At 37.3% G+C, this 11,014-nt stretch overlaps 1 protein-coding gene across 1 annotated transcript; it reads right to left on the reverse strand.

Annotated features, from left to right (window-relative positions):
* On the reverse strand, nt 1-10,600 carry LOC139121331 (uncharacterized). The gene is made up of 8 exons (XM_070686136.1): nt 10,465-10,600; nt 7,065-7,308; nt 6,189-6,245; nt 5,043-5,219; nt 4,058-4,186; nt 3,265-3,330; nt 2,103-2,223; nt 1-1,399 (listed from the first exon to the last, which is right to left on the reverse strand). Exons 2-8 carry the CDS (start codon nt 7,257-7,259, stop codon nt 1,314-1,316), a joined length of 831 nt encoding a protein of 276 aa, XP_070542237.1. The 5' UTR covers nt 7,260-7,308; nt 10,465-10,600; the 3' UTR covers nt 1-1,313.
* Nucleotides 10,601-11,014: the final 414 nt, after the last annotated feature.

Raw genomic sequence — 11,014 nt, forward strand, 5'->3', positions numbered from 1 at the left:
TTTCTTCAACAAATAATGCTTTATTACAATAAAAATCTTCCTCATTAACACTGCATTTATAGTATTAACACGACATCTACTTGTTGGATTTTTCAAATGCTAGCCAAATGTTTATGTAGAAACATGGTTTGCATCCATTTCAGGCACACAACATATAGTCACATGCTTTTTCTCGATGACAGAAAATTTCATTAAATTTGAAATTCAATTTATACCAGTAATTACAATGTTTTTTACCGAATACACTTTGAATGCGACATTATGAGACTATGTTGACCGGAATAAATGTAAAAGTTCATTAATATGTCAATTAACCAATTTACTTTAAAATTTGTACGAGAAAATTGCAAAATTACACGCGCAACAAACCTATTTTCGAAGGTAAACTACCCAGAATTCAAGGTGATGCCATACTGCAGTGTGTGCAGGGCGATGCCGCACTGCAGTGTACGCAGCCCTATGCCATACTGTAGTGTATTCGGCGCGCGAGAGAGAGAACCAAGAAATTATTAAATATTCAATTTTAGTGAGTCTGGTAGGCAAAGAAAAGTCGCTGACTGCAGCAATGTTTGTAGTCAAATGTTTTTTTTTAAAATTCGGAACATTGTTAGCTCTGCTACAATGCTTGAAGTATTATGTTTGGATATTATTCCCGCGCTACGCTTGACGCCACTGTGCTATAATATTCACTGATCAAAAAAAAAAATCGCAAAGTATACCAGTTGTAAAATCTACCCTGTCTAAGTTTCTCCTGCTTGATGATCCTTTATTTTATTTTCAAGAAAATTGTGACTAATGACCAGTCCTTGCAGGCTTTTTCTAACCTTTAATCACGTGACGAGAAATACGACTCAATGAGGCAGGTGAGCAGCACCTCTCCATCGTTTTGGCTAGGTACCTCAAAACTTAAACTGAAAACTATATTACGGTATAGTGAGAAAACATGACACAGGTCAGGAGCGATACCTTCACCGCAAATGTTTGATGATATTTAATACAAGGAACATGATAAATGCATTTTATTCGCAGCCAACCTATCGAATAGGTTTAAGTACTTCGATTGCCTTATATGTAATATATATTTTATACATGTATATGGTTTTGGTTATAAAGTGAAGGTATCATTGTAAGGGTAACTGCGACACTAATGGCAAATACCTTTTCATAAATTTGTTTCAATGATTGATATAGTACTTAAACGTGAGAGGCAAAGAAAGTCTCCTTATATCTATTTTTCTTTCCCATTTGATGTAACACTTTGAGGTTACATAATGCATTCATCAGTTATTTGTTTGTTTAGTCGCTTTATTATATCATTTCAGTAATGGTGACGATTCTGAGATAGCCGTATCAATAACTTCTCTCTGTCTCTCGATGTCCTTGGAATCTTTGCCATTCACTGTAAAGAAATTACAAAAATTTAAAAGTACCCATTTGCATGTCGAATGGTCATGCCGAGACCATGATGCATCTCGGCAGATATAATTCATTTATTAAGGTATCAGACCTGTCACTCAATAGATGTTTCCTACCCAGCAGACGGACAGTTTGGCCTTGGGTACACAATCGGGTGAAAGTCGGAGTCCGATGGGCAGTTGTCTTGGTAGACTCGGTGACCCACACTCTCTGGGAGGAAGTGTAGCGCCCCCAGCAGAGAGTCTGGGTCACCAAGACTATTGTTTTGGCGGCTTAACGGTTCCAGAACCAAAATTAACTTCCAGAACCAAAATTATTTCTTTTAACGGGTGTTTTACGAGAAGAATGTACAATAGTATTTGTCCGAAAGTATGGTGGTATCGCATTTTAAATTAATTTTTCTCAGTTCTCAGTAGTTTTAGACAATGGAAATATAGAGGAAACCAACAGCCGTCAAAGAGAATGTTAGTAAAGAACTTAATCGTGTGATCCCATCGGTGTGTTCAAACACTCAAGATTTAAAAATAAACCAAGCAATGTAATGTTTAACAATAACAAATCCGTTGAACATAGACACACGGGCTTGTGGGAAAAAATCCTACTTTTCAAAATATACACATGAATGTGTTTCCAGTACTGAAACACCTGGTTCTAGATTGCACCTACCAATACTAGGCTGTTTTTACCTTTAGCTGAGTTGGCTGGTATCATTATAAACATGTTGTTGCCTTCTCCAACTGGCATCGACATGAATCCATCTTGTGAGACCTCTACCGAACCACGTTGGGGACCAAGATATGCCTTCATCTATTGGGAAATTATCAAAAATGGGATTTAAATTATGGCTTAGAGGGGAATATATATATGGACGAAACAATTCTTACAAGTCTCAAAGGCATGATATGTTTATGTACAGCATGAATTATCGAAAGAGTCATGTTAAACTTCACGCAAAATTTAAATTCGCCGATCTAAACAAAAGAGAAAAACTTTTCTCCAATGCTACGAGAGCAACATGAAAAGCAAAAATGCAGAATGTGAAAAGATGTGTCAATACAGCACCACGGTTGGAAAGGATACAAAATATGCTAAGCCATATTAGTTTAACAGTTTTTGAAGTGAGACCATGATTTGTATAACATTTCTATATATGGTAACAGACTTATGGCTTTGAGCACAGACGAACTTGGAATAAATAATCTCATAATTATGAAATATTGTGAAATATTAATATTAGTAATAAAACCATTTTGGTATTGTATGAGAGTTGAGCTTCTTTCTGCTCAGCAACATGTACTTGATAAAATCATTGAACGTGTCTTTTGGCATAGTAGTCTACCTCGCGTCCAATAAAGTAAAAGCGTATAGAAAGGAAAGGCAGCCAGCTTCCACAGCAAGTCCTTACTACATACCTGTTTAAACCCTCTGTAATACTCATAGAGGCGTTAGAGAAATTCTGGAACCATTGGCTTATTAGCATAAATCATGTAAGTTGACAGCATAGAGCAGTCGACCAATTTGGGCTCATTAACGCCTGACCGCCGTGGTGAAGTTACTAACTTAAACGAGATGCAAATATTTACGTCCTGCCAAGTTGAGAACATTTAATTCTTACTTATAAGTTCCTTCTGACTATATATTTGTAACATATTGTCCAAAGATTATTATGTAAAGTAAAATTGTCACACATTCAGTAATTTGATCAAGGAATGGTGAGCAGAAACGGAGCTCAACCCGATGCAATACCAAAAGGGATTCTTATTAAGGATATTTCATAACAATGCAATCATATTTCTTTGTCTATTTATTCCCTGTTCGACTGTGTAATAGCATAAGCATAGACCATACCTGTGTAGGCCCGTAGTAGGGTGTGGTGTTTCTGGTACATCTCCAACAACATTGGATCTGAGAAGTCTGTTATTCAAAAAGATTTTAGAAAATTATTATAGCCTGATCCATTATTATAACACTACGTAACGTGACAATTTCGCATGAGAAATGTATAGATTCAAATAGGTCGAAGGTCAAAGGGACAAATTGATCTTTCAAGACTATCAAATTAAGGTTAATCCAACAGGTGTAGAAGATTTCACTTTCAGAATTTGCTGAGAAATGTCTGATATTCAAGATTTTGTAAAACTGGCCGAGTAAAACAATTTCAGACTCTCAATGGTTGGCTTCGTGCAATTGTCATAATATTTTTATCTTGACGACGAAATTTTTAGAAACTGATCTATGAAAGCACATAAGTCTCTTAAACGTTTCTTTGTACTTATGTGCTGACCAACTGAAACACTTTTGGTGAAACTACCATTGATATATTATTGCCCATAATTTGAAATATACGATTTGCGGTTACAAAATGTGAAATTTGTCAAAACCAATTCGATAGTTTTCAAACTGCGTGGCGCTGAAAAGAGCTCATGCACATTAAATGTTAATCCTCATACTGCCTACCTATGTATAGGTAGGCTTTCATTTCATTCATTACATTGTACAAAATATAATGCTGTTCATTTACCATGCTATACATGACACTAATCCTTAAACCTTCGAACACAAAGCATTACTTCATTAAAAGATACTATCCTCCCTAATTAGTTCCAATCGTGTTAATCTAAGTTTTTATAATCATACTAACCTGGCTGCAACATTTCTTACAACCATTGCGACAGAGAACCCTGCTGCACAGAATGCCATTTATAATGGCAACAATCGCTTCACACACAGCCATCAGCAGAATGAAGGTATCAATAGTTTGTCGTTTGTGCTGGAAAGAACAAAATTAGACTAATATCAACATGCACGACAATGAAAAGCGTCAACAAGGATGACACTACACGTAACTGCAATTCGCTTTGAAGCATGAATTACTAATAATGGCTTTGATCTGTGCACATTGACTTAGATTTACAATAAGTCACTCCTAATACTGATCCCTTATTACTCTAAGTAAATGTTTTAACTGTACACAGTTATATTTCCAAATAGAATTTAACCAAGAGAATGTAAATGTACATGGGTCCGGTTCACATTATGTAATCAGTTAAAAGATGTTATCAAGCTACACACTAGCTGCCACTATTAATGAAATTGCTGATGACTTACTTGACACCACGTTTCTATTTTTTGAATCGTTATGAGGCACTCTTGCCAAAAAGGGGTAAGTCCATAAGTTGTCAGTATGGGATAACTAAACTGGAGCAACTTTGCCCAAAAAATGTGATGGGCGATTGTTCGAGTGAACCCAACTATGAACGCAATTATAGTGAATTGTTTGTACTCTATGTTAAAGGTATACAGTCACCTGTAATCTAAATATGCCCATATATGGTCAAAGGGGCGTTCCTTGTAATTCAAAATGCCCATGTGAGGGCGCTGTTTTTAAAAAGCGGCCACCCGCTTAAAATCTGTGATTGGTTAGATTTTCTTTCAATGGTAAGTGTGGCAAAATTGGAACAGGTGACAGTATACCTTTAACTATTGCAATTCTATAACAAATCTTCAAGGGAGTAGATAAAACTGAAGAATGAATTAAACTTTGTAGGTTGTTGCTCTATGTAATCTTCTTTACAGGTTTTAGTGGGAGTTGTACACGTATAAAGACAAAAGATGGTGTCACATACTGTAGTGTTGTAGAGTTGCTGTTTGCAGCTCTTCTGGTGCATATAATCCATTCTGTCACAACTGCTGACGACACGTGCCACATATTCCTCAGAACCCAAAGCCACTGCCATGACAGTGACCACCACTACTGCACAGAATGTTGCAGACATAAATGAAAAGATAATCGTGGCAGCAGTCTGTCAAGGAAAATAATTCACATCGTAGTGATTTCAGTTTGACAAAAATATTTGAATGACACAAACTGAGTATTAAATATTTGAATGACATAATCGTTTTGTAAAATCCACAGATATCATAAGATATAAAAGTCAACACAAACAGTACACATAAAATGTTTCAAAATTAGAAGTTATTTCTTGCTGCTTAAAATTTGAGGATCTGTTTTGTAATCCGATCAAAACAACATCTGCATATTCGGATACGAACAGTTAACCCAGGAGTATTCAAAAATATTTATTTTGGCAATGCTCTTGAAAGTGTATGTGCAGTACAGTATTATAATATATGAATATTTTGACACTTAATAAAGTATATTTTCTCACGTCGACAAATTGTGAGGCCGGAGCGAGAAAGTGGCGCTTTCTCGAAATTGGTTAGAATCTGTTGACATTTTTCACAGCTACCGGTGAGAATTCTAAAATTCTCACCGGTAAGCAGTGAGAAATGCACTCCTTGGTGAGACAATAGATTCTCACGGGTGAGAAAGGACATTCTCACCAAGCACTGTGAGAATGATAATTTTTAGGTCGAGAATCAACCAGACTCATCATTCATTGGTGAGAATCAGCCAAAGTTGTTGTTCACTGGTGTAAATCAATCTTGTTCATTTTCACCAGTGAACAATGAGTCAGGTTGATTCTCACCAGTGAATGATCAGTCTGGTTGATTCTTGCCGTATAAATTGCAATTCTCACAGTGCTTGGTGAGAATTTGCATTCTCACCGATGAGAATCTACTATCTCACCAAGGAGTGCATTTCTCACTGCTCAGCGGTGAGAATTCAAAAATTCTCACTGGTAGCAGTGAGAATGACATGAGATTCTCACCAATTGCGAGAAAGCGTCACTTTCTCGCTCCAGTCTCGCTATTTTTTTCCTATATTGTATGCGATTCTTTTTAAATTTGGAAGATAAAGTCATTCTTACCACGTCAGTAGTCTTCCTCTCGGTCGATATTAGAGTCAACAACCCTGTTAGCATCGCCTGGAAAATGTTATATGAAGAGCTGGTCAGACAAACGATGGTTTCCTTTTCATCCGACAATACGTGGCATTTCAGAGGTATACATACGAAAACTGTAAATGTCTGGGAGGAAGTTGTAGTTCATAACAGAAGAACAAGTATCCTTCTGACGGGACGAAATCCTGGTAAAATTTGAGTCACACAAACTTGATCTTTCGTCTCTTTGATGTAAATCCGTTCGAGGGCATGATTATCCTGCCTTTCTTCCCTGGTATTGAATTCATTTTTGATATCCTCAAGCTTTCTTTGGAATTTCTTTTCATTTGTAATTCTACTGCCAAAATTACTTCCACGTGTACTGGCCTTTGTTTCTAGTATTTTACTCCTTACGATGTCTATACTGATAGTTGACAGCACCTAAATCCCCAAAACATATAACATTTCCTGTTTATTTTTTTTAAGTCAATCATAATTTCTTGTTGTACTCCTCACAACAGGTTGATATGTATAATATTCAGCTTGTCAACTTAGCCTGTACATGTGTCAACAGCGTTGTATTGTTGACAATTTAATTCCGGGCCGGACTAAAATTCAAATGTATACAATAACGGTGCATTTTACACACATATACGCTATGTTGACAAGCTACGCAATGGGTGTTTCAATATTCTTTTGAACGACGTAAGAACTTGCAATTAACATGTAAAATAAAACATTGTAAAAATCATCAAAAGTTAGCATTACTCGCCCTTTAAATGACTTATTTCTAACTAAGTCACCACCCATGCCAATCTCATCGCACAAGCTTACAGTGCCAAGATCTGACGGTCTAATACTTACCAACATTCCACCATAAATTGGTATACCAAGGTATGCAAAGTGACATTCATTATATACTGCCGCAGCGCCTGCATAGATTAAAAGGCAACCTAACAGGAATTGGGTGTAGGCCATCTTCACCAAGGTAGACGCTATAACACGGTGATCCACATTCTTGTCTTTAGGCAGATTATCATAAATGGTCACTTTATCCATTCTGTCTCATTATTCTCTCCAATTAGTTTTCTTTGTGAAAGAAATGTTTCTGTTGGGTGAAAATAATAATAAAAGGCAAAACATCACACCGTGAAACACGTTTAAAATTCTTACAGACGATATAAAAATCAGAACTTTTTCAATCAAATGCAGCTTTGACATCAGTTTGTTGCAAGGATCTTTTACAAAAGAAGTGACACAGACGATCGCTTTTGAGATAAGATGTTGCTGGCCTTCTAATGCCCTCATAGATTCATTACTAGTGATGAGTATTTCTTGATTTTTGAAGTCTGCATGTAAAGGGACAGGTCATTTATAGCTTTATATAAAAGGACATTGCCGACTAGATAAAAAATTCGACTACACAACTAATGCGAGAACCAGGGATTGAGAACTGTCCCTTTATTAAAACCTGAATTTAGGTATGAAAGCCTGCTAGAAGGTGCATTTTAACATTCAGGGAAGGAATATTTATTGCTTCAATCAATGGGACGGCCATGTGAAACAGCATTATGGTATTCGTTGTAAAATATGATGTCATAAGTCACTTCAATACATATTCGATAACACGGATTCCACCAAAAAGACACCCATGCAACTATTGTTCTTTTATATCAAAATTTTGGCGGAACTGACGATTTGACAATCAACCAGCTGATATCGATCTCAAGAAAAATTTCACAATCATCAAATTGAAGAATAACGTTTTCCTTACTTGACCAATTTGTGATAAAGTCCGAGTTACATTTTTCTAAACATTTGAGGACACTTTGGAAATTAATAATTCCAGAATCATGACATTGTTACCTTGAAATCATCGATGTTCCGACTAAAATATAAATATTCTGGTCAAATTATTGTCAATAATATCACATATTACTATACAATGCAATAAAAAGATTACTTGACATCCTTATTGACTGTTGCAAGTATACCGGTAAACAAATCTATCTCCATATATGGAGAAGCTGTTCTTTTTGATGCCAATAATATAAGGTTATTCACAAAAATACCGGGATTTATTTTCGAGTGACATCGTGCAGCGGAGGTATTGTCGAAGACGCCTAGTTATTCTTTAAAACCCCTATCACCATTTTACGAGTTTTTTGAAATTGGGATGGAGCACAGAAAGCTGTCTCATAACTTTATATTTACATCGCGATGTAGCACTCTGTATTTAACATTATTTCTAACCACCACTCAGCAATGTGCAATCTACGATGATAATTTTCTGTTGACCAAATAATTTCTTCTTTTCTCTTCAGAAGTTTTACATATTTGACAATTTTCTCTTGTTCCACTCCTGTAAGAACGTCGACTTTCGAAGTTTGATATCACGCGATGCTCTTTGTTTGCAAGGCTGGTTTTCGCCCAATGCTCCTGGGTTGAATGAGATTAACAATGGCCGCGGATACGAACGCTTCCCTCGCATAGAGAGAGAAAGTAGGCTTTGCGTAAGTTTACAAGCGCAGATGAGCACAACGTGTACCTGGGCGAGGTGGGTATGCTCGAAAACGAAGATCAATGGAAGTTTTGGATTCAAAATCGACTGTTTATGGCAGAGAAACTGGGCGCCGTATTTCCGAGGAGCCACCAGCGGCTTTGTCTATGGCAGCCTGCAGTGCTGTGGTGGGAGGTCGTAGTAACACACAGCCCTGCCATGCAGAGCTAAGTCCACGCCTGTTCAGTATAAATCACAATAATTTACATCACGCTTTTGTTCTTCTTTATACACCTCAATTTCAGTCAGGATCTCTGTTGATCACGTATGTTGCTTTGCGTGTTCTAGAAGTCTGCACGTAGACAAATGACGTCATTAGGGGAGAACCATTTGATTTCGGGGGGGGGTATGGAGGAAGTGGGTATGGGAGCAATTTTTTTTCCTGTCAGAGTGACAGCAATTTTTTTTTCTACTGTCAGACCTGCATCAATTTTTTTTTCCAAATGGAGTAGCAGTGCAAATTTTTTTTTATTGGTCATCAAGTTTGTAATGCGTTGTATATAAGGGAGTCGTCATTATTTACGGCCTGAAACTCTGAAATTTCGAGTGCCCCCCCCCTCGCCAACCATGATGAATTTGAGTAACCTCCCTCTCTAACTCTGAAATTTTGACTGATCCCCCCACTTAGAAAAGTTAAATACAAATACATGTAATTGTAAAATTTACAAAATACAGCAACAGTAAAGACCTTTCAAATCCTGATGTACCCTGCTAGACTATCATCAGTTATCTCATGATGGTTAAAAAAAGGTGAACCCATCAAAATGAAATTCAAAGTCACAATAAAATAAAGATATAAAAGCTCACGCAGTATCTAACCATATAGTATATTGTTTAATTTGGATGAGTATTATGACAGGGTTTTCACTAGGATATCTGACCGGGCAGAATTTGAAAGTACAGGGGGAGAACACGCGAGAGGCTTAGGGGGAAAGTGTCACTGGGGCTTTCCCCTATCTTGCATGGAAATTTTTAAGATATTGATGTGTGCAATGGTGCAGTCTGGTGCAATCTGAGAGGTGTTTTTATGCCATTGAGAGATTGCAACAGAAATCCTGAAATATGATTTCTTGGGTCAGAAAAGGGAAGGAAAACATTGAGTGTACTGAGGTGTAAAGTAGACCTATGTAGTGCATGCTTATATCATAAGTGCTGGGAAAAAACATAAGAATTGCTTGTGGTAAAAACATTTGCGCCGCCTATGGCGGCGCGCCGGCAAAGAATATATGAGAATAAGGTTTCCAAATTTTGCTAATTTCTGGTGCATTGTGACAATTTTTTTTTCACTTCTGTCTGTTATGACAATTTTTTTTTTCTCAGGCCATGACAGGATCAATTTTTTTTTCTTCTATCTCACCTGGTGACAAATTTTTTTTTCTCAAAATCCTCCATATCCCCCCCAGAAATCAAATGGTTCTCCCTTATGTATGTCAGTCTGCGACGGGAAGAGGCCATCGCTTTTCTGAAAAATGGACTAAAAGGGCGATATATTTTTAATATTGCACACACTGTTTTCGCCGAAACTATGCTGAATATTATGTTAATTACATATTTATCGCATATGATGAAACCTTTACGGCCCTGATACGGGTTTGCGGACTTTGGTCGCACGGCATACGCCCTCCCTCCGAACGCTCGGACCTTTCTGCCGTACGACCTCAGTCCGCAAAACCCGTATCAGGGACGTAATGATCAAAGACATACCAGCGAGCTATTTCCAAGAGATCTGATTCACCCCTGCTTCAAGGCTTTGAAATACTCTTGGCGTTTCCTGGTAAGACAACGTTAAAGCTGTGAGGACGGCAGACATGATTGGAAAACAGCAACGCCCTCACAGTTTCACATTCAGTAATTTTGACTTCCTGATTTCAAGAGGTGAAAGTTTAAACATGTACAACTAGGCTATCTGTGCGACAGAATAATGTTGAACAAAGCTTAAGTACTAGGGACTTTAATTTCGTTGAAATGTGAGAAATCTTTCGTCATATTTGTCGCAAAACTACCATTACAAGTATGGTTATTTCTTACATCGCCATAAACGCAAGAGTGAAGACAAAAAGCAATAAAATAAAAAAGCTACCAGGTACACTTTGAGTAGAGTAGGTTAGGAAGGGATAAAACGGCAGTCCAGAAGCCAAAGCACACTACAGAGGCTCACCACAGCAAAAAGGGGTACCAGTGAGTTACTTCCAAGAGATATGATTCACCCCTGCTTCAGGCTGTTAAATACCCTTGGAGCTTCCTGGTAAGACAA

This window comes from Ptychodera flava, chromosome 2 (assembly GCF_041260155.1).
Source record: "Ptychodera flava strain L36383 chromosome 2, AS_Pfla_20210202, whole genome shotgun sequence".
Lineage (NCBI taxonomy): Eukaryota > Metazoa > Hemichordata > Enteropneusta > Ptychoderidae > Ptychodera > Ptychodera flava.

Excerpts from the sequence above, each read along its gene's own strand:
- LOC139121331 (XM_070686136.1), bottom strand. The coding sequence starts at position 7,259 with ATGGATAAAGTGACCATTTATGATAATCTGCCTAAAGACAAGAATGTG. Across the intron at positions 5,220-6,188 it reads AGAGGAAGACTACTGACGTG|ACTGCTGCCACGATTATCTT; the intron begins GTAAGAATGACT and ends TTTCCTTGACAG. Across the intron at positions 2,224-3,264 it reads CCTACTACGGGCCTACACAG|ATGAAGGCATATCTTGGTCC; the intron begins GTATGGTCTATG and ends ATTTCCCAATAG.